The sequence below is a fragment of the Oxyura jamaicensis genome, chromosome 22, assembly GCF_011077185.1.
Source record: "Oxyura jamaicensis isolate SHBP4307 breed ruddy duck chromosome 22, BPBGC_Ojam_1.0, whole genome shotgun sequence".
In the NCBI taxonomy this organism is placed as follows: domain Eukaryota; kingdom Metazoa; phylum Chordata; class Aves; order Anseriformes; family Anatidae; genus Oxyura; species Oxyura jamaicensis.
In genome coordinates this window covers 369,509-393,087 of record NC_048914.1, presented here as the reverse complement: position 1 = coordinate 393,087, position 23,579 = coordinate 369,509, and the positions used below count along the sequence as shown (strand labels likewise).

The 23,579-nt window shown below is 41.5% G+C and overlaps 1 protein-coding gene across 7 annotated transcripts in view; it reads right to left on the bottom strand.

Annotated features, from left to right (window-relative positions):
* AAK1 (AP2 associated kinase 1) overlaps positions 1–23,579 on the bottom strand; it is an 88,035-nt gene that overhangs the window by 5,931 nt on the left and 58,525 nt on the right. The window contains exons 18-22 of one of the 7 annotated variants that reach the window (XM_035345286.1): positions 15,030–15,131; positions 13,294–13,395; positions 12,399–12,509; positions 8,809–8,913; positions 5,206–7,358 (exon numbers count right to left, since the gene is read on the bottom strand). The exons of 3 other annotated variants lie outside the window; for them this stretch is intronic. In XM_035345286.1, the coding sequence (XP_035201177.1) occupies positions 7,264–7,358; positions 8,809–8,913; positions 12,399–12,509; positions 13,294–13,395; positions 15,030–15,131 (515 nt within the window). In that variant the 3' untranslated portion in view covers positions 5,206–7,263. Of the gene's footprint in view, positions 1–5,205; positions 7,359–8,808; positions 8,914–12,398; positions 12,510–13,293; positions 13,396–15,029; positions 15,132–23,145; positions 23,202–23,579 lie in introns of those variants that run through there. 3 more of the 7 variants (XM_035345287.1, XM_035345289.1, XM_035345290.1) reach the window with 3 other exon arrangements.

Genomic DNA, 23,579 nt, shown 5'->3' with positions numbered 1-23,579 from the left:
TTGGACTCATGTTAGCAAAAGGATAGGAAAAAGGCACATGAGAACTAAGCAGTACGAATTGCAGGAAGAATGGGTGGGGTGGCACGGGGGACAAGGTGGTTTGGTGTCCACTGACTGATGGACAAGCGAGGTACTACCCAACCACACCTGTGGTGACAAAATAGCTTTACCATGTCCAAACTCTGTCCAGATTAATGGTTGGAACTTACACAGCCATCACAGGCTGCAAGGCACCTTTTCTTGACAGTCTGTAGACGTATGCAAGTTAACCCATTTTCAGCCATTTCTTAATTAAAGACACAGTACTCATTCATTAGGCATCAAAATTGTTATTTATTGGGAAACTATTCACTGCAATACATTACACTGCTAAAGAAAGACAGTGTAGATATGTGAATATTTTATGTTGCTCTACAAAAATACTATCTATCTTTCCTGAAACCCACATTGTCAGCAATGATTTAACCTTAGATACTAATCTGTTAGATTACAGGAATTATGTGTGCATGGTTGTGTTTTCTTCCAGGAGGCTGGTTATGTATTTTACCAGGTATTATTGTGAGATTTCAAGAATACACATGGAAGCAGACCAAGACCAGTTGCCACACCGCGCTAACACCTCTGAATTACCCAGTCCTCATTGAGATAGAGCATAAATGAAAACAGGAAAAGCAAAAACACATTTATCATACTGAGTATTATGCCAATGCAAACCAATCCAGTTTTCACAAGAACAGCACAAACAAGTAATTTGAAGAATTTTCTTTTTAAAGAGTTACGTGCGTCATGATATTTGGGACAGAGTTAAGAGAAAGGCTGACAGGATATAAGCCCCAGTTGGTAGAGAGGTTTTTTGTTTGTTTGTTTGTTTTTAAAGCATTTTTCTCCTTTGCTAAGGCCAGTACAGGAGTTAAAAATTACTCTGGGGAAAAAATGAAGTGATGTTTAAGTAGGAACTCATTCTGGCCTTCAATTAGGAGCTGGTTTCACTTGAAGTTGCTAGACAACACTGCAAAGAGACTAGGGTACGTGGTAATTTAAAACCAATGAAAAATGGTACAGCAATGTTAAAATCTAGTACGTTACCAGAGAAACTTTGCAACTTAGTGATGGAGAGGAGCACCATCTACACCCTGACATTGCATTTTTCTGATACTGAAGAAGGCAGACCTGGTTTCAAGACAGCACCTCAGGGTAACTCATCTCATGCAGCTTCCCCCCACGTCCCTGTTCTTGCTTTCCTTCATTTTACTTCACCAAGAGAAGCAAAAGGCAAAGTTACAGTCTCATGAGGAGCTATGGCAGCATCACTACGGAGAAGACAACATCATGGAGCATTTCACTGCAGCTGGGTGCGTGACTGACCAGACCACGGCTTAGACCTTTCCTCTTGCAGTCAATAATCTTGTATGTTAAAAGGCCTGAGCTATGCTCAGGCACAAAAATGTCCAATCAGACAAAAAACAAAACATAAACCCCTTTGTTAGTGCTAACCTGACATTTAAACAAGAAAAAGTCAGGGTTTCCCATAAGCAGCCATAGCTATAACCTGTGCAGCTGAACTCTTGGAGTCTCGCAGAGCACAGCCTTTAGGACGACAGAATTTACATTGGCGAGCACCAATGGATGGGTGTGCAGGTCTGCGATCACAGATGATCGAGATCCACATTAAGGTTTAGCAGTTTTGTTTGGCATTACAGCAAAGGAGAGAAAGGGTTGCCCCATGAGGTGTTAATAGTATGTAAAGGGCAAATCTCTTAAATTTCATAAAGTGCTTTTCTGCTTGAAGCTCTGGCCCTTCTCTGCAACAACTGTGCTCCTGTTCACACCAAAGGCACGCTATGCGAGAGGCCTGGAAAGATACAGGCAGATGGCTGCTGGAACCAACCCACACAGCACCCACAACCCCTCATGCTAAAGGGACGCTGCTCCTGCAGAGGCAGTGATTGCTGACAGCCTCCTGCACCACGCCAGACACTGTCACTGGGCAGCAGCCGCATCTTTTGTCCCTACCTCCCCAGGACTCCTGGGATCTACAAGGTACTTCACTGGGAAGCAGCCCTTATTTCATCAATTAAGGCTTCAGTTTTATAGCACATACTTTACTCCATGAAGTCTTTACAGAAGCTTGTGCTTACAGATGACGTTTCTTTCTACCCCTGAACCTTTGTATGTAATTGCTTTTATTCCAGGGTCAGATACAAAGCAATTATCTGAATGAATGAATGAATAAATAAATAAATAAAATCCTCAATTATACTCAGGCTCCCTTTCTAAGGAAGTTTTTGTTACTAAGGGAGAATTTAAGTAATAGAAAGCACCTCTGGCTCAGTACATCAGGAACACACCCTGCCTTTTGAGGTGGGGGCCACAGAGCAGCTCCGGCTTCCAGATTACCACTGCTAGCAAAACACCACAAAAAATGGGTTGTAATTTTACATGCAGGTAACAACCTGAAGACACTGTTTACCCTTGAGATACAGCACTGACACGCAGGGGTCCTGTCTCAGAAAACATCACACAGATGGGGCAAGGTATTGAAATAACTGATGGGAATTTCCCTTTTACAGGGCCTGCAAGGAGGTAGAGCAGTCGCTGAGATGATCTCATTTCTGGATCAGAAGCCAAAACAGGAACACATCAGAGGAATACTGAAGCATTCTGGGGTTTAAAGCTGCTTCTTGACCAGCTCTCCTCGTTTTATCTAGTTGAAGTCAGGAAGGTCTCAACACGTTTAACAGGCAGCTAAAAATCATCAGTTAATAGTAAGCAAGATTACTAGTTTGGCATTTTAAACGGGTGAGAAGACTTCTCATTCCTCCTTTCTTGAAATGGTGGTGTTTTTCCACATATTCCGATTTCTAGATGCATCGTCACTGAACATCACCACAGGGCCAGCCCACACAGGGCTTTCAGTTAGCAGACATCAAAGCAGGACACTGAAGGTCAGCATCACCCTTCCCATGTCACTGGCCAATTCAGGCAGCAAAATGGTTTTGCCCCAAGTGAAGATGAGGAATTTAATGCTCTAGTTTTGGCACACTTGCACAGTTGTTTGCACTGTGCAAAATGAGATAGAGCAGGTGTTGAAGGCACAAACTGCACACACAGTTCATGAACCATCAGTTCATGAACTAGACCAACCAACTGGAGACTAACAGCATCTGTTGGGTTTTCACCCTGCAGCAAGGGTGAAAAAAGCTTGGTACAAGCCAAGCATTACATATCCAAGTCATTTTTAAGATGCAGATGAGCTTCTAGAAGTTAAACTCCCTCCTGTGGAGGGCACAAGCTTTGTGGATCACTGATGTCCTTACATCCACCCAGCAAAGCAGCCCACCCAAGGAGCAACGAGGAGGTTTGGTGCCGTGCATGGAGTCTGCATTCCTGTGTGTAGGCACAGCTGTCCCCAGAGCAGAATTTCCCTTGGGTACAGAAGTCTACTACACCACTAAAATCACCCTACCACTCCCTCCCCGTCTGTCCTTGCCTCCCAAGTCCATATTTCCTGCTGGAGTTAATGTGCAATGCCCACACCTCAAAGAAGTCACAAGGGAAATTCTCACCAGACTACTGGTAGCTGAGTGGACTGATAAGCCTCATGCACTGGAGCACTTCCCCATGGTACATTCACTCTTCCCCCACAACTGTGCCAGGCCCTACCAGCTCTGACTGGTACCTATACAAGTTCTTGAACCGCAAACTGTATTGGCCAACAAGAAGAAAACTTTTTTTTTTTTTTTTTTTTTTTTTTTTTTACAGACACGTACATGTTCACACTTCAAACACTGATGCAGCATGCTGCTCGATGACATTTTCTGTAGTCAGAGGCCTATACGTTCCATTTCTTGCATTTGCTTCAGTATCCCTGAAATTTGCTCAACTGTCTTCGGCCTGGATTGCATTTGAGCTTCCATTTTAATAACATGATTAAGAAACAAAACAAAAAAACAACATTTCAAATAGGGTGGTTTTGGAAAGTCACTTGAGGCAATACCCTGTGAGGTTTCAGACTGAAAAACACACTGGGGACAGGATCTCTTGAGATCTTCCAAACAGAAATATAGACATCATCATGCTCTTAAGAGAAGTCTCCCACTAAAAACATTTTTTAGATGCAGACCTGCCACAAAGTCATCCATGCCACAGCTTTTCCACACATCTCTCTGCCTTTGCCAGCATGCCCAAGTTTTCAGGTTGCACAGCTCCTGCAGCACTTGCCAATCCTTCAGTAACCTCATACTTGACCAAGTTCCAAGGAACCCAGTAAAGACTTGGACAGCCAGAATTCAGGAAGCAATAACCACCTGGCTATGGGACAGCTGCACCTGACAGTGGATCATCAGACACAACATGAATTTGCTGATCTCTGAATTGTGGGTGACACACTTGTCCTAATCCAGTTAAATAACTGGGGAAGAGTTTGAAAGGCAGGGGCAGTTTGAGACCCAAGACCACTCAGAGTCAGCAAGAACTGACATCTAAGTTCCAGCTATTGCTTTTAGCATCTCACCACCCCAAAAGCAGAATTTATTCTTGCAACCAAAGCACAGCCTTGAGTTGAAATGTAGTTGCTTTGTGTATTGTGGTCGCATCTGAAGTACCAGGATACATCAGAACAATCAATGCCCAAAACAATACAAGCTCAAGCCTACAAGGGCAAAAGGGCTCCTCTGTCATCCTGACATATATAAACACCACATACCAGGCAGGGAAGAAAATCACTCTGCTGCAAGTTTGCTGTCTGTATGTATATATTATGTTACTTAACAACATCTGATCCTTAGAAGAAGACACGAAACACCTCTCAGGGCTTCCAATTAGGTTGCAACCATAGCTACATGAGAACCATTCTGACACAATTTCAGGAATTCTGGGTACCAAACTTCTTCCATGTGGACACCGGATGAAAGTTCAGTTTGTTCCTTCACAATAGCAGCTTTCACACAAACTCCTCAGCTTTTGAGCAGCACACAAATACTAAACTACTGCCTCTAGGACAATCACATTTTTTGGAGAGCTTCAAATTAATCCCATGTATCCACCCATTTCACATTCCTTACATTTTTCATTCACTTAGCAAGTAAGCGGAGAGTCTTTCTGATGAAGCAGGTCTAGGTAACAGACATCTCTAAAAATGTATGTTTCCATTATATTGCATTTCCCCCCCAGATCCATGAATGGCTACTTGAAAAAGCAATAAAATGAACATTCATATCTGCTTATTTAATAGCATTATTAACAACCCAGTGCATTTATAATTTTTCCAGAACCCTTGAACAAGTGCCATTTAAAATCTTAAACATTCTTTAAAAGTACTTTAATTCACAGAAATCTTTGTTTCTAATATACAGTAGATGGTTACTTTTTAAAATCCATTCTCTTTTCATATATTCTCAGTATCTGACTATACAATAACTTTCTATCTATAGCGTCTTCATGTTTCCAGTCCAGCTTGCCTGTGCTTTAGGAATATAAAACAAAAAAATAATAAAGTTCTATCCACAATTTTACTAAGGTCATTTCCATAGTTCTCATGTAAAGCTTCTCTTGGAAAGTGCAGTATACACATGTAATGATACAACACGCTTAAGCAATACTTTTATTATTAAGTGTAGGTTTTAAAAGAAGAGTAATGTAGAGCAGACACAATCGATGGTAATTCTATTTACAGAATTTGTTAACCTAAGTGTTGGGGTGCGGGAATAGTGGAGAGACTGGAGATAGGAAGGGAGTAGTCATGAACTTTGATTTCTTTCCGTCTTAGCGAGAGGTCAGTACATACATATTTCAGTCGTTCATACTTTCGCACATGGAAACTGCACTTTTACTAATACAGCTACATACACATACACAAGGTTAGCAGTGTAAGCTATTAATTATTCCACTACAGAGGAAGAGTCCTTCTGTTCAGAAAGAGCTTTCAAATACAAGATAGAAATTCCAGACTTCATGACCATAAACCAATGAAAACAAGTTTAGCGTATCCAGCTAGCTGACAAACTAAGCATGTAAAGGGAAAAAGAAAAGGTAAAACCCATCAAATTGTAGCAGCACTTATTTCAAACCACCTGAACCAAGTGCATGCTTGATCCATAAAGACTGAAGAGTGGAATAAAGTCCACAGTAATCTTTGTTTACTGAAAGAAAGAGGTTACATACTTAACTGGTTTGCACTATATGCAGTTACAAGAGAAAACAGGGAACCCAGAACAGATACCAGATGCTTGACTAAAACCAGGATTGAAGTAGACAAACAACTGTAGGACAATTTGTTTCATACACAATTTACAGTAGGTTGGGGGGGGATTTTTTTTCCCAGTCAAACACAGAAATAGTCACAGAAAATACATCTGCTGCTGCCACAATGCCCTTTTCAGCCTAAAATAGGTCAACAAAAAGCTAATCACAGCCATACTTACACATATTTGGTTCAAAATCTTGTCATATTTCACTTAGGGTCATTTTTGCAGCATTAACAACCTGGTGGCTTTTTTTTTTTTTTTTGAGCTTCCCCCCACCCCCATCCCATGGAAGCACAGTTCATTCATAAGCAGGATTGTTAAACAGCAAACAATTAGCTGGGGGCAGTCCAGAAAACTCTCTTCATATGCACCATCACCAGAGGTACTAGGCATGACTACTTCAGGAGAATTCAGTGCTTTTTCCTCCTCTGAAGCATATACTGGCATTTTAGAAACATCAGCTCTCCTAACCTGTATTCTGCAGGAGAAGGACGTCCCTACCAATTTCACTCGTCCCCTTCCTCCTGCCCATTCATCAGAAAATTAGGAACAAAACAAAAAACAAACCCAGAAACACAAACTCAAAAGACTGAAACAGTTGTTTAAACACTACTATATGGAGAAAGGAGTCTGTTGTATGCAGGGATTGTACATCAGCTATGATAATCTAAATCATTTACAGTTAGGCTTTCCATGATGCTATGTGTACATCTCAGCAGGGTGGCTAATGACGGTGCTCTCTTTAGACATGGGCTAGCAGAAACAGGTGCAGAAGGAACCACAACAGGTTTTCACCAGCTTTAGAGAGGACTACCTGGAGAACTGAGACAGACTCTTTTGGGGGGCATGGGAAGACAGGGAGAAAAGTAGGTGACTGTCTCCTGTTGGCAGATGTGTTTTTCTTTTAATTAAGGAAAAGAACAAAAAACAAAAGAACCACAACTGAAGGTAACTCCTCTGGAAATGAAAACGGAGGATTAGGTACGTTACAGAAACTGCGTCTGCTACTGTGTCACTGCTACAGGTCTATGAGCTGATCCACCAGCAGTAAAGACCTGGCTATGTTGGGAAGACTGGACTCAGAGCTTCCACTGTTGTTTCTAGAATGCCCACCTGAAAGTGTGAGAGATAGGAATTCAGTATTGAACAGGACACACACACACGACAGTTTCAGATGTTCAAGAACAAGCAAGAAAAAAGTCAAAGCAAAACAGAAAACCTGCTCAAGCTCTTCTCATTACTTGCATCATGGTAGCAACATTCCCTTTGCTTGCTCTTTCACCCTCTCCCTCCCCTCCAAATCCAAGCTGCTAGACTTGCATGGAAAAACATCACAGCAGCTTCTGTGCCAACAGAAATCTTTACATCCAAGCTGCAGAATTCAGTCCTTACTAAAGGATCTATAAAACAACTTTAAGTACTCCTGCAACCAATGGGAAGGACTGTTCAAAGTGGAAAGTTCAAAGTTGAGCTTTCTCAAGAGAGAGATGCTGCTCTTTATTCAAAGTAGCCTATCTTGGCCCAAATTTGGTAGAAATCTCCTCTCTCTGCAGGAGCAGAGTTTAGTATCTCATAACTTTTTCTGATAAGCACCAGTCTTTGGAAGCTAGCATTAGATGCAGAGCAGGTATACAGTATACTCATGCTGTAAATGAAAATGGTAGCTAGGGAAGTCAAAAAAGTTCTACCGAACTAAAAACCAAAACCAGATAAAAGGAGCTCTGTAATACATTTTAAAGCCTATGCTAGCATACCAAAAGCTGTAATCAAAGCCCTTCGATGGCTTAAATGCACAGAGAAGATTCATTCGATTGGCCATACTGAAAAATCCTGTCTACAAGAGCTAGAAAATTCAGCAGTATCATTTGTTTTAGGGAAACAGTACTGCTCCTTAGAGTCAACCTTGCACAAGGCTGAAATTGTTTGCAAAGACAACATTATAATGTGATTCAGGTAACAGGAATACTGTAAAAGAAGAAACTTTCCAGTCTGTGTCTTAAAGGTGAAGAACACTCAAAGCTCTTCAAAGGAGGTGGGTGCCACCTACCAGGCTTTTCACACAGCTCCCACAAGCACCTTTGAAAATCATTAGTCAGAAATAAAAATATTCGCTTTTGGCAGGAGTTTCAGAGTTATAAATGATTATTATCACCTCCCTTTCCTGTACCTCATGCCAAGTTCACTTAAAAGTCAAAGGACCTCCTTCCATTAGCTTAAACAGTAAATAAGAACCTCAGAGAATAAGAATTTGCTACTGTACTTTAGGCATAGAGCTGTTAGTGTACCCTGCCTGGCAGACTGGTAGAAATTACTTCAAGGGACCGAAAGATGCTTGCATGTCTATTCTATCTCTTTGGACATGCAACCTTCTCATAAACAGAAAATCTAGAGACACTGCAGGGCCAATATAAATCAGAGAAAGACTGAGCTCACTAAACACTACAATGATAATATCTTACAATTTATGATTTACATTACTTCACAGGTACTGTAGTACTACTATCCCAGATATGTTCATTGTTTCTTTTCTCCTTCCCCTTTCCACACCCAAATCCTGGCTTACCTTGTGAATTTTTGGATATCAACACTGGAATTGGGTCAAACTCATCTTCTGTCACTTTTTCAGAACCCTCAGGAGCATCAAAGCCTGCTATCAGGTTAGTATCTTCTGCAGTGTAAAGGAGAAAGAGGTACAGAAGCAAAGATAGCAGAGAAAGCTGGTTAGAATTGCCAACAAGTGTTAGAACATCTTAATGTTTTCAGAGACAGGGTTTAGAAGAAGGACTTTCATTTAAAAGGTGAAATACAGTCAGTAAGCCTTTAGAATAGAAGATAAGAAGTAGAAGAAGCAATTAAATACCAAAGTAGAGGGAAAAACCAACCAATCAACCAACACTAAACAAAAACAACCAACCAACCAACAAAAACAACCAAAACCCAAATCAAAAGGCAAGCCAAGTGACAAGAAATAAAGTTTGGCCAATCTGAAGGCTTAACAAGTGGCAGAGCTCAACGATGTGGTAAAAGCCTGGGGCGTAAACTGATGAGGATTGAAGGTACTCTAAGTCATCATCCAGTGGCCATCAGATATTAGCGCAGTTTGATAGAGCAATCTGTCTCTCCAGTTACCAGCCAGCTCTCATGTACAGGGAGAAGAAAAGGGCTGGGGAAAAATGCAGAAGAAATTCCAGTCATCTACAGTGGATTAAACCCCTGAGCTATTTTTACCCACAGGGATAAAACAAAAAATGCAGCATAAAGGCAGACTTCCAAGGTGTCCAAGATAAAACAAGACACACTGAGAGATATTAAAGGCAACTAGAACAGCTCTGGCAAATAATTACATTGATTTTAAACCATGTCAACAGGAATTAGATACTTGGTGGGAGGCACTTTCAACTACTTCCACAGTAGCTCAGACATTTGTCTGCCTTATCAAGCAATTACATACCTTTACGGACTTTCACACTCTAACTGTGCATCACTACTACTTTAGACACCTAAAATACCTTTTCCAAGGAACGGTAACATTCCTGTTTAGCTCGGATCAAAAATAAAAGCTCTTTACCTAAAGCTGATAGATACACTACCAGTTTTGGGGTAAGATGATGCAAGAACCAGCTTGTGAAAATACCTTGTCCACTGGAAGGTCAGATTCAGAAAAAACAAACAAAAAAAAAACCAAAAAAAATAAAAAATAAAAACAAACAAAAAACACCAAGTTTTATGGAAGACTAGGCTATAAAGCATCAAAACCAAATATATTTGGTCTTGACAGGAAGTCTCATCCTGTCATCATTGTGGCTCTTCACAACATTGCTGGGAGCCTCTGAAAGCACCCTATATCCATTTGACTTCATTTATAATTACAATTGCTCATATGCCCAGAGCTTGCTGTACAAGAAGCTAGTCAGTCAAGGAGCACTGCTCAGTTGTGGACTATCTTTCCTGAGGAGAGGGAAAGGCTGGCGAGTGTCCCAGTTTGGGCAGAACTCCTTGGAAAAAGGATCTATTCAGAAAAGCATTTGAGCTTTCCTTAATAACTATACAACACAGTAACTGGAGAAAAAAAAAAAAAAAAAAAAAAAACACTTTTCTCTCACACACATGCAGCTTAGCGCTGTGTTCAACAAACAGGGTTAAGAAATCCTGAAAGCTGAACAAATACTCAGCAGCCACAAAACGTAACACAGCCTAGTAAAGCACAAATGAAAAGATGCTATGGCTTGGCTGAAGCATTAAGCCATGTTCAAAACACAGCTGCTCTTTCTTGTCCTCTTGGTCCCACTGAGAACTTGCAGCATTGCAGTTCCATGGGCTGATTACACCTATGGATATCACTATCTGCCCCATAGGTGCTTTACAACACCGAAGCCAGGACTGGATAAACAAACCAAAAAAAGAATGGACAGATGTATCCTTAATGGCCGCATTCAGAGCTATAAAAGCAGGGTTTGAAGAGAAGTCACACATTAATTTTGGAAGAGCTTATTTATATTTTCTCCCCTTCCCTCTCCCCCTGCCCCTCTTGCTAATGAAAGTCTCATTGTCCCTGTCATATGCGAGCCTTTCTCATTCCAGAGGGAACAGCAGAGCAGCCGGGGAGAAGTCACACAGAAGTCTGTTAATTTGTTTTCTCATTAAGTCACACCAACAATGTTTTGGCTTTGCTGTGTTCCAGACATGGAGTAATAATTGCTTGACATATATTTCAAGCCATTTACTCAAAATAAAGTGGCATGAAAATGTATTATAGCAAAGAGCAATTAGAACAAATGCTTGTTTAAACCCAAAGGCTCTATGAAAAACAGTCTCATTTTGAAGTGCCATCAAGTGTAAAAATTGATTGCAGAGTGATTTACAGCAACTCCTCTGAGGAGGGATCATTTTCTGTTGCTATAGGGATACTTACCAAACAAACTAAGCAAAACCCACTGTCAAGGGGCACCAAATGGTTAGCATTCAAGCCTCTGAGCCTGTCTTTGCAAGGCAATAAATAGCACAAAAATCCTGGTCCTCCCTCCTACTCAGGTGGAGGTGTAGTACCCAATATTCACTACAAGCTTGGCTTATACAAATCATCTGCTAACATTGGCCTTGTCCTCAAGGGAGGCACACACTGTTCACAACTGCCTTAGCCCATAGCAGGAATGTGCCAGAACAGAGCCAGAAGAATTCACCATGAAAGTCACACTTCAGCTGATAGCTCTTCAAACTACTCCACTGCCACTACACTCCACCGACAGTGCATGAGAAGGCCCAAATTTTAGCTGGATGCTCTGCGGCCTGGAAAAAAAAAGTCATCTGATTCAGGATCCAGCTTCCCAGGGTCCTCTGTTCTTGATTTTTAGTGGAACTGAGAACAGAACTCAGACCACTGTACTGTATTTTCATAATTCCCCTCAAGTTCAAATAATAAAGGGCAGATCTGCAACTCTTAGGAATTATCACACGTGGTCTACTTCTTTGCAGCTCTGCTATTTTGTTACTGTAAAACTATTCCACTTTTCAATTGGATATTGTACTTAGACTCTCATTCATTTTTGCTGCAGTTTGACTCAATAGTCTTCTCCTAATAACCTCTGAAAATGAAATCAGCCTCCAAATCTGAAAGAGCTGTCACATGCTACAGACATGAATGTCGACAGCCAAAAAAAACAACATTCAGAAACACGTGACACCAGTATAGATCGTTATCAGGCTCCCTTCCAGACTCAATAATACAGCATAAAAGCAAGTCTTACATCATACATGCAAAAGGCAAAACAAGAGTGTATTCACGCACCATCCTGAAGAAGGGTTGCACACAAAAGCCTACCTATCCTTTATGCTCACTATGCCATTTTGTCTTGTGGAAGATATCACCTATCTTTATTTACAATCAGGCTGAGTACATTAACCTGCATTTTCCCCTTAGTGCTTCAATTCCCATTACAAGTTTCAGCAGCTTGGGAAAATAAACAAAAGCAATGGCCTGGGGAAAAAAAAAATAATAAAAATAAAATAAAATAAAAATAAAAAAAAAACACAGAAAACCACCACTAGAACATAGAGCATAGCATCTTCTTATGTAAACTGGTATTAGCTTCACTTCATGTCAGAAGACCGACTTCTAGGATTGATTAGGCATTAGAGACAGGAGGGACAGTTTACCTTTGTGAGGTTGAGCTGTAAAAGCTACAGGAGCAAACTCATCCAAGAGATCAGCAGCAGGGTTAGAAAGCAGAGAACAGTCAAGCAGAGAGTCTTCCCCAGTGAGAGAGTCTGAATCCAGGTTAACATCCCAAGGCCGCAAGGTAGCATTAAACAGGACACAAACACTGTTAAGCTCATATTCGCACATTCCTGTTCCCGGCCGCTTAGTGCACAAAGAGCATTGATGCAAAGCCAGCAAAAAAAATTGTCCTTTTTTTGTAGTGAAAAATATTTCTCACTTCTCTGCAGCGAGGGCAGAGGGATTTCCAACACCTTCATCAATATATAACACAGTTTCGCTGGTGCTAACTGCCCTCTGAAGTAGAGTATACAACGGTGAAATCCCATACAAGCAATACATTAAATTAGATAGGGGGAATGGAGGGGAAAGAGTTGCAGGGACTCTCTGGCAAAACTAAGTACACTGGCTGTTTCACAGCAGACCTCCAAAAAGATGTCAAGTACATCTGCAGCAGAAGATGCCAGATCAACACCTTCATAATTAGAAAGGAACATGAATGGCTCATTACCATTACAGAACAAACAGAAATCTACAAGTGTTCCAGATTTAAAAATATTCATCAGAGCATTACTCTGGCACCTACAGATTTGTAATAGTGGGCTGAAGGAATACTGTACCTTTCAAACAACAAACAGCATTGACTTTTAAGGAACCGTGCAGCACCCACTTATAAAAACACACCAACAAGTGCAGTTTACACTGGTGGGGAAAGCAGTGAGAGAAGAGATGCTTATGTCCATGCAGATACTCTGATTTATTATAGTAAGGGTACACAGCCCATCCCAGTGCAATGCACCCTTACCCTGCCACAGACCCTCCCACCTCACCAACCTGTTCTGTTGGAAGCAACCGACTCAGTCTGCGACACAAGGCGTTGGGGCAATGGAGCCTCGAGGCCTGGTATGAGACTCTCAACAGCTACATCAGGTTTTCCTTTCCAAATGTGCAAAATGCCAGAGCAGAGGAGAATCCAGAGGTTAGTTTGCAAGACACCACAGAAGTTAGAACTAAGAAGGCAGTTGTCTGAACCCTTTAGTGACTCATTGATCTCATTGACACCTGTCAGCTACATTGGCAGTGAGATGCTGAAGTTAGACTGATAGCAATTTAATCATGAGAAAAGATTAAGACACTAGTGTTTGTTGGCTTTGAGCTTTTCTATTTTGTTTTGGTGTGTGTGTGCAATTTGAAATATCCAAAGGCTGAAACTGAAGGCTACTAATGCCTGCCCTGCAGCTAAGCAGAGGGCCTGGGGCTGGGCAAATAACCACAGGCTTTTGCAAGGACCTTTTCCAGGAAACAAACAAACAAACACACCACCAAACAACCAACCAAACAACAACAAAAAAGCACTGACCTTTGAGGAGTTTCCTTGCAACAGAGGTCATTAACAAACCCACTGTGGAACCTTTAGCATGTTCCCAGCCAAGCTTATAAAAAGCCAAGACTGTGAGATCCTTTCTCATTTTGCAGTGCTCAGCAAAGCAATATTTGTAGTCCCCAGTGAGAGGTGACACATTTTTAGAACTTAACATCTTACTGAAAACACTGGTCCCTAGTATTGTTGAAAACTGACATCCATTATGGATGGAGATGCTTACACAGGCTGGACAGAAAGATTTATTTTTATATAATCCTTAAAGGGAAGGGGGACAGACAGAGGATGACTGTCAACACAGTCACAACAGCCAGGTATAATGCTTGTCTGGGTCTCTTCCTCAAGGACCAAAATTAAGGTAACGAGCCAAGAAGTGAAATTGAATAACAAGGATGCATTCAAGCGCTAGGATCAGAAATGGTCTAGTTGACCAATGCAAGAGAGATCCATGAATAGTTTTGTTTGCATAGCAGTCAGTCTCCTTGTGACTTGTAGGATCATTATCTAAGAGTATTCAGACAACTGCCAGGAACTACAAGAGGAAGAAACCATCTTACGGTTAGGTGACTCATTTCCTACCTTTTCATTCAAAGCTACAAGGTTGCAACCAGCCAGCCAAGAAACCCTGGCTTGGACCCAAAACCAAAAGAGCAGCTGATTGCAAGTTACTGCAGTCTGCAATCATTAGTTTTTAGTACATTTGGCAAATGGATCAAAATATGGTTCTACAACACTGAAACCTTCACACTTGGAGCCTGCTGCATTTGGGCTCATCACAGCTCAGCACATTTATTCTCTCAATATGCCCCAGAGCAAACGCTCACTTCCTCCTCCTGCTGAGGGCTGATGACTGACAGGTGAGTGCCCAGGCCACAGTCATACATGCAGTCTTTAGAAGAAATGTTTTTTTTTTTTTTTTTTGCATTTTCTTCGGTTAACAATTAACTCTCTTCTACCTATGACCAGAAGAATACACAAGGCCCAACCATGCCTTATTATCATGATTCTCATGGTTTCCCAGAGAAGGCAGATTTGTCTCTGTATAGTCCATAGCTTCCTATCACACTGTGTTTTGCCAACATCAGCAGCTGTTTTCAAAGCCCAACAGGGTAAACACGCAGAGTTATCATGCAGGACAAGGCATGCCGTGTCAGACAAAGGGAAGGAGGTACCCTGAGTTTATTGTTACCATTCACAGCATCTGATGCGCTACCGAAGGGGTCAGCAAGAGGCAGGATATCAGGGAGCAGAAGCGCAGTCTCAGGAGATTTGAGCCCCTCAATCAATTTTTCTGGGTTAAGCAGGAAAAGGAGGAAGGAATGCAAAAAAAAACAACAACAAAAGAAACATTAATTTGGTACTCAGTTCAGTGGCTTATCACCTACTATATCAGCCTCTGAAAAATATCTGCATAATCTTGTGTGCAATTAACACTATTCCTTAAAGAACATCTTTTCACTAAGGATCAAATAATTTCAAGACAGGGTCAGCTATTCACTAGCTGGCTACGGTCACCTAGACAGCTGAGATACACTGGACAACCTAGACACACTTAAATACCTTAAGTGTGGGAGACAGAGGGATTTGGCCAACCTCTTTTCAGTGGTTTGTGGGGACAGGACAAGGGGCAATGGCCAAAAAATGGATCACTGGAAGTTCCACACCAACATGCAAAAGAACTTCTTCACGGTGAGGGTGACGGAGCACTGGAACAGGCTGCCCAGGGAGGTTGTGGAGTCTTCTCTGGAGATATTCAAGGCCCATCTGGATGCCTACCTGGGCAACCTGCTCTAGGGAACCTGCTTTGGCAGGGGGGTTGGACCTGATGATCTCCGGAGGTCCCTTCTAACACCTACAATTCTGTGATTCTGTGAGGACATCCACAACCACTATGCACTGCTCTAATTAAGCAGCCACTGTAAAACAGCATACAGTTCCTTCACTTCTATGTGAAGCACAATGGTTTAACATGCCCCCCTGAAAACCTAATAAAAAAAACTATTCCTTTTCACCCTCATATACTTGGGAGCTCTTCATTTGTGTTAGTCTTCATCTAATGAGAAGAGGGACAGATGATCAGAACCTAGAGCTAGGTTTACAACTCCTATTAATTTTCTCAAAAACGGAATACTTAAAGTGCTTAAGAGCTCAAGCAAGATCAGAAAACACTGAGACAGTACCAGACATCAGAACCTGCCCTCAGGATAAAGAGCTGTCTAGTTACCAATTACTTATTTCAAATATCAGGTTTCAAAATCAGGTATGTCATTCTCAGTTACATGACTCCCATGGTTTCCATTATCCATCATGCACAGAAATTTAGATTGTCTGCGTGAAAAAAAAATTAATCTCAGTTATTAATCTGGTGGATGAGTGACTTTGCAATCAAAGTAACCAGGTTTTCAATACTGAGCTTAATTACGTAGCTTTCACAACCTTTTTTTTTTTTTTTTTTATCAGACAAGAAGATAAGGGATATTTTCAGAATTTGTTAGAACTAATCACCTTCAATAGAACAGCACTGATAAAACTTGCTCTATATGGACAAATTTGGTCACTTCAACTTGTTAAAACGACTACATTTTTAATCTATCATTAGAACAAGCTGTCAAATACCACAGCTATGCCTTTAGAACATATTTACATCTATATTTATGTTTTGAGTTCAACGGCTAGTATTATTTATTATCCAAAGAAAACATGCTCATAACTGCACAAAAGAACAGGCTCTGGAATACAGCTGCATAATAAACTTATCACACTGAGAAAGCCAAAGAACAGCTTAAGTTGTACTATTACGTACATGGTAGTAATATTGATCTTTTATATTGCCCTATATAAATAATAAAACAGCCTAGTGGCTTTGGAACTCCTTATTCAAAGCAGGACAAATTCTACTCCCCATGAGCAACTTCACAAGCCAACACATTAAAGCAACCGGAGGGGGTAATAAAATCTAAAAAGGGACACAAGAGGCAGCCATTATATAAGTAAAGGCCCAAAGAAGGTCAACTGAAAGGGAAACTTCAATGGGAACATTAGCCTTGAATGCATTTGAAACCTTCCCATCACTGTGAGGAATACTCCTATTTTTTTTAAGGTTGGATTTGCAAAATAAATCATCTGCCAACTGCAGAGGTATCATTCATGGTGTCTCACATAAGCAATGAGCGACTCTTTCCTCAAAGGAACAACTAGGCAGGAAGCAGGAGATTTGCAACGAAAAGCAATGGAGACACCATTAGAAATGTGGGATGGCTCCAACAAAGCAAATAAGAAGGTTGATGCAAAGGCTGGAGGCCATCTCAGGCACAGGAACCACAAATTAATGGAGTTTTCAATTCTTAGAAAAGTGTGTGTGTGGGGGGGGTTATCAGGACTGCCACCCTGGACTTCCAAAGGACAGACTTTGGCCTGTTTAGGAGACTGTGTGGTGGAGTCCTTTGGGAGGCAGTCCTGGAAGGCAAAGGAGTCCAGGAAGCATGGACTTCAAGAAAGAAGACGCAGCAAAAGGCTGTCCCCACATGCCAAAAGATGAGCTGGCATGGAAGAAGACCATCCTGGCTGAACAGAGAGCTGTGGCTAGAGCTCAGAAGAAAAAGGTTTATGACCTTCGGAAGAAGGTGCGAGCCACTCAGTAGTAGGTCTACAAAGATGTCTTGAGGCTACGTCTTGAGGCTGTGCAAAGGTCAAAATTAGAAGGGCCAAAGCCCAACTTGAGCTCAGCCCAGCTACTGTTGTTAAAGACAATAAAAGAGGTTTTTATAAACACATAACCAAGAAAAGGAAGACTAAGGAGAATCCTTTATTGGATGGGGCAAGGGTGGTGGGGAAACAGTGACAAGAGATGAGGAAAAGGCTGAGGTACTTAATGCCTTCTTTGCCTCAGTCTTTAATAGTAAGACCAGTTGTTCTCTGGGTACCCAACCCCCTGAGCTGGTAGATAGGGATAGGGAGCAGAACAAAGCCCTCATAATCCAAGAGGACATGGTTAGTGTCCTGCTACACCACTTAGACATACACTAGTCTATGGGGCCAGATGGGATCCACCCAAGGGTACTGAGGGAGCTGGTGGAAGTGCTCGCCAAGCTGTTTTCCACCATTTGTCAGCAGTCGTGACTGTCAGGAGAGGTCCCAGTTGGCTGGCAGCTAGCAAATGTGACAGCCATCTACAAGAAGGGCCAGAGGGAGGACCCGGGGAACTACAGCCCTGTCAGTCTGTCCTCAGTGCTGGGAAAGCTCATGGAGTAGATTATCTTGAGTGCCATCACGTGACATACAGGACAAACAGGTGACCAGGCCCAGTGAGCATGGGTTTATGAAAGACAGGTCCTGTTTGATGAACCTGATCTTCTGTGACAAGGGGATGTACTTAGTGGATGGGGAAAAGGCTGTGGCTGTGGTCTACCTTCAGTAAGGCTTTTGACACTGTTTCCCACAGCATTCTCCTGGAGAAACTGGCTGCTCATGACTTGGATAGCTGTATGTCTCATTGGGTTAAAAAGCGACTGGGTGGCTGAGTCCAAAGAGTGATGGTGAATGGAGTTAAATCCAGTTGGAGGCCAGTCACTAGTGGTGTCCCCCAGGGCTCAGTACTGGGGGCAACTCTCTTCAGTATCTTCATCAATGATCTGGACAAGGGGATCAAGAGTATCCTCATTAAGTTCACAGACAACACCACGTTAAGTGCCAGTGTTGATCTGCTCAAGGATAGGAAGACTCTGCAGGAGGATCTGGATAGGCTGGACTGATGGGCAGAGGCCAATACTAGAGGTTCAACAAAGTTAAGTGCTAGGTCCTGTACTTAGGGCACAACAACCCCATGCAATGCTACAGGCTGGGGAAGAGTGGCTGCAAAGCTTCCCAGAGGAAAGGGACCTGGGGGTACTGTTCAATAGCTGGCTGAATATAAGCCAGCAGTGTGCTAGGGTGACTAAGAAGGCCAACGGCATCCTGGCTTGTCACAGAATCATGGAATCATTAAGGTTGGAAAAGACCTCCAAGATCATCTGGTCCAACTGTCTTCCTACCACCACCGTCACCCACTAAACCATGTCCGTAAGCACCACATCCAACCTTTCCTTGAACACCCCCAGGGACAGTGACGCCACCACCTCCTGGGCAACCCATTCCAATGCCTGACTGCTCTTTCTGAGAAGAAATTTCTCCTCATTTCCAACCTAAACCTCCCCTGCTGCAACTTGAGGCCATTGCCTCTAGTCCTATCACTAGTTATTTGTGAGAATAGGCCAACCCCCAGCTCCCCACAGGTTCCTTTCAGGTAGTTGGAGAGAGCAATAAGGTCTCCCCTGAGCCTCTTCTTCCCCATTTCCCTCAGACACTCTTCACAGGACTTGTGTTCCAGACCCTTTACCAGCTTTATTGCACTTCTTTGGACACGCTTCAAGACTTGAATGTCTTTCTTGTAGTGAGGGGCCCAAAACTGAACACAGTACTCGAGGTGCAGCCTCACCAGAGCTGAGTACAGGAATCGGGAAGAGTGCGGCCAGCAGTACTAGGGAAGTGTCTGTCCCCACGTATTCAGCTCTGTTGAGGCCGCACCTCAATTACTGTGTTCAGCTTTGAGCCCCTGAGTACAAGGACATCGAGGCCCTGGAGCATGGCCAGAGAAGGGCTACGAAGCTAGTGAACACAAGTCCTATGAGGAGCAGCTGAAGGAGATAGGGTTGTGTGGCACTGGAATAAGCTGCCCAGGGCAGTGACTGAAGTCACCATCCCTGGAGGTCTTCAAGAAACATGGAGATGTAGAACTTACTAGTATGGTTTAGTGGTGGACTTGTCAGTGCTAAGTGAAAGGTTGAACTAGAAGATTGTAGGGGTCTTTTCCAACCTGCATGATTCTATGATTCTAAGAACTGATTGTAAGATGCTAGGAGAAGACAACACAGGAAATAAATGTGGGGACAAGATTACAGGGAACATGCTCAAGTCTTTTTCCCAACAGGAAAATGGAAAGGTAACAGGTACATCCAGAGTACAGTTGACTTAAAGAGTGCTTTATATTAAGTAATCCAAAGAGCAAGGCACAGAACACAATTGTGGGAAAAACATGGACTGTCTCAGAGTTGTGCAATTACAGATTGGGTTTAGCTCCTGCTTTAAGATGAAGTTTCTAAGCTATTAAGTTATACGTATGTATGCAGCAAATGTACTTACGTTTTAGAAATTTACGCCTATGATACTCCCTTCAGAAGCAGGCTCTTACAGAAGGCCTGTTTTCAAATGCCCAGGTTGAAGCAAATGCCCTGAAAAGCTGTGTCTTTAAAACCACATATATACTGCCTGAAATCATTCCTTTTATGATCCCATTTCCAAATGTCTTGCTCCTTGTAGTCTCCCTCCTTGAATCTTAAGTTTCCAAATACAGTTTCCTTCTTTTCCTCAATAGCGTAGATTGAAACTGTCTCTTGGTCAGATACATAGGAAGTAACATATTGAGCTCAGACATTTTTTAAGCAAGTAGAAATTACAAGAATAAACATGTTATTCTTCTCCCTTCTATCCCCTGGGCTCAACTGACTTTATGCAAAGATTTAGACTGACGGTGGTTCTTTGTCTTGTTCTGTTAGTTGTCTCATTTTTGTTTCCTTCATTGTTGGTTCTAATCTGTCAACACTTCTACTTGACCTCTTAGTGCATGATTAAAAGAAACTTTATCCCTCTTGAGTAAGGCTGAAAAATTAAACAACAAAAAAAAAGGCATCAGGATATACCAAAAGTAATAAAAACATCATATGCTTCTGTCTATTTTGAGGTTTAGCAATTTGTTTCTTGGGTTTCTGTTTAGTTTATCATCTTGTACCAATCCATAGGGTTAAGACAGAATAGAGGAACAGCAAAGTCACTTGACGCAGTGGGAAAATGATGTTTAACTAGAAGTTAAGGGATAGCTAGTGATGGCCCAGGGAAAACCACAGTTCCACATTAGGTAATAGGAATACCTTCTCTACATTTGTTTGGTTTGGTCTCTTTAGCAGAGCACACTTATTAAAAAACACACATGCACTAAATGAAGTTTTTCAGAATCCACATCAGACATTCCTAAGCCCAAGAACAGCACATGCTTTTGCAATGACATATAAATTCCACTCTTAAGTCTCTGCCCTGCAATAGCTCCAATGGTAAAAGCAGTAACTTAAGGCAGGTATACTCTGCACACCAGACTGTTTCCCTCTGCATTAAAATTAGGCAGCTTCAGTTTAATTAAGCTCTTGAGAGAAAAAATAGGCTCTCTCATGATACTAAACAGCATTGGGGGTCCTGATACCAAAGGAATTATCTAGCAGAAGTTTAAGAGAAAAGACAAAAAGAGAAAAGCTGCTTCATCTTCAAGTGAAGTAATGGTTGAGATGGAGAGAAGCCAACAATGCTAAGTAATTTGAATAAGAAATTCAGCAGTGCAAGAAGGAAAAATGGGGATTAGTGATCTCCTTTCTATTATCTGTACAAATGCACAGTTCCAAGTCATGCATATATGAAACGATCATCAATCGCTGAACAGATTCCACGAATAAAGCAAACAGCATGCTATGTGTATCTGCCATTTGTAGAAAGGATGAATGATACAGTTGTCTATGTACAACCTGAAGAACATCCTCTCCCATCTCCCATTCCCTTAGCACAGATTTTCTACTGCAGTAAAACCAAAAGATGTTTTGTCACTACAGTACCAGTTTCCTGTGACTCTCAGGACATGCAGGAACACAATCACAGGATGTGATTTGGAAACAGTCATGATGCCAAAGAAGGTCAGTTATACAGCAACATAACAAGACATAGAGAAATAGCCTCTTCTATGCTGCAGTTTCAGAATCCATTGCGACTAATTTTGTGCATGTATAAAGCTATCACTGGAGCTTAAAAGGACAAACCACATTCTGAACCAGTCACCATGCTGTTAAATTCAGGATTTTGCAGTATCAGAGATCCTCCTGCCTCGTATAGGCATATCCAGACAATTAATATGTAAGTATATGAGTAAGTCCAAGGATAAACAAGGTTAAGACAATATACCCAATTTAAAAAAAAATCACACAGCTCCTGAAGGGCTCTCAGAAAATGGCTTTTATCAAACTCCAGCTGGGAAACGTGATTTATTTGATAACTGTACACCCACATGAGGTTTTCTGTTGGAGGCACCCTCATTCCCAGTTAGCCTACCAAAAGTCTGCCAGAAGCTTCCCAGGTCACAGGGAAAGTAAGCTTGATTCAGGTACAGGATCAATCTCACCTTTGGTACTTCATTTTCTTTTTTTTTTTTTTTTTTTTTTTTTTTTTGCCTGTTTTCACTCATGACAGGATGGCAGCAAGTTTGCTACAGCTTTGCATCAGCTAGTGAGAATGCTGGCTGTGTAAGCAAGATTCTTTAACAAATCTTAAGGAGGTATCTCTGTTTAAAAGAATGCAGAAGGCATTAAAAAGAGTTCTGTCAGCTGTTCCAAGAGCTGAAGCCTAGCCACATTCACCTAAAAGCCCGCAGTATGTCTCACTTCATTCTTAAGTTCCCAGATCCACACAAGTAAGAAATTACTGCCTTTTTCCCTAGTACAGTCAAAATGAGCAAAACACACACTGCAGAAAAAGCAAAGCAAGAGTATAACTACAACTAATAGCTCTCAGAGGCATCCCCAAATGCAGACATTGGTAGCTTCTCAAACTTGAAAACTCACTTCGTTGGGGAATGAACACAAGAACTTCTCCTCTGATTTGCACCAGTATAAGAAGGATGCAATTCCATTTAGCATCAGCAGAATTAACTCTGAATTTATGTCACAGGACAAGAAAGCAAGATCAGACCCCACACATAAATTAAGGAATAAGGCCTTGGACAATTTATTAAAAAAACATTCTGATCTTTTTCTTCATTCTTTTCCAAATCATGCACAATTTAATTTGTGAGGTTTACAGTTAGTCAGTTTGCACAGACTTTGCACCTGCAACACCACCACTGCCAAAGACTAAGTTGGCATGCTGCATTTATACTTGGTGATATACCTTTAAGCAAAATATATGCAGAAAGCCTTTTAAGAAGAACTACAGTGATGAAAAAAATAATCAAGAGATAGGGGAAGCAAACAGGTTTTTAGTTAGAGCAGGCTATTAGAAAGAGCAAAGATTCCTGAGAGACTTGCAAGTTAAAATGGAAACCGAGGGCAAAAGCCTGTCATACTTGGGTAAAATGCCAGACAATCAAGATGCAACATCTCAAAAGCAAAAGATGTCCACCAGCCAGGCACTGCACACAATAAGAACATTACTCACTCATGTACTGCAGAGGAATAGCAAAAAAGAAAGACAATTCAATAGAGCACACAGCAGAGTTCTTTTCTTCGGACGGCAACTGAGAAAGAAAGACAAGGTTGTAAAAAATGCCGCCAAGTCAACTGTGCTGTGAGTAGGAGGGCAACTTACCAAGGAAGGTATAGATTAGTAACTTAGGAAGATTTGTACCTATTGATTAATCAAGTATTAAAGATTAAAGGAAGCCTTGCACATTATTCAGCCACAGAGAACTTTGACTAACCAAGGGAAAGCACTGGACTTCCATTTTCCTAACAGATTTTCTGCCAAATGGAATTGTTTCTTATATAGCACAAATAGAAAGAGAAGAAAAAAATAAGTAACATGCTTTTAAAATACATATATATATATATATATATATATATATATATACACACACAGGTTTATGGACACACGATTTTGTAAACACCATAGAGAA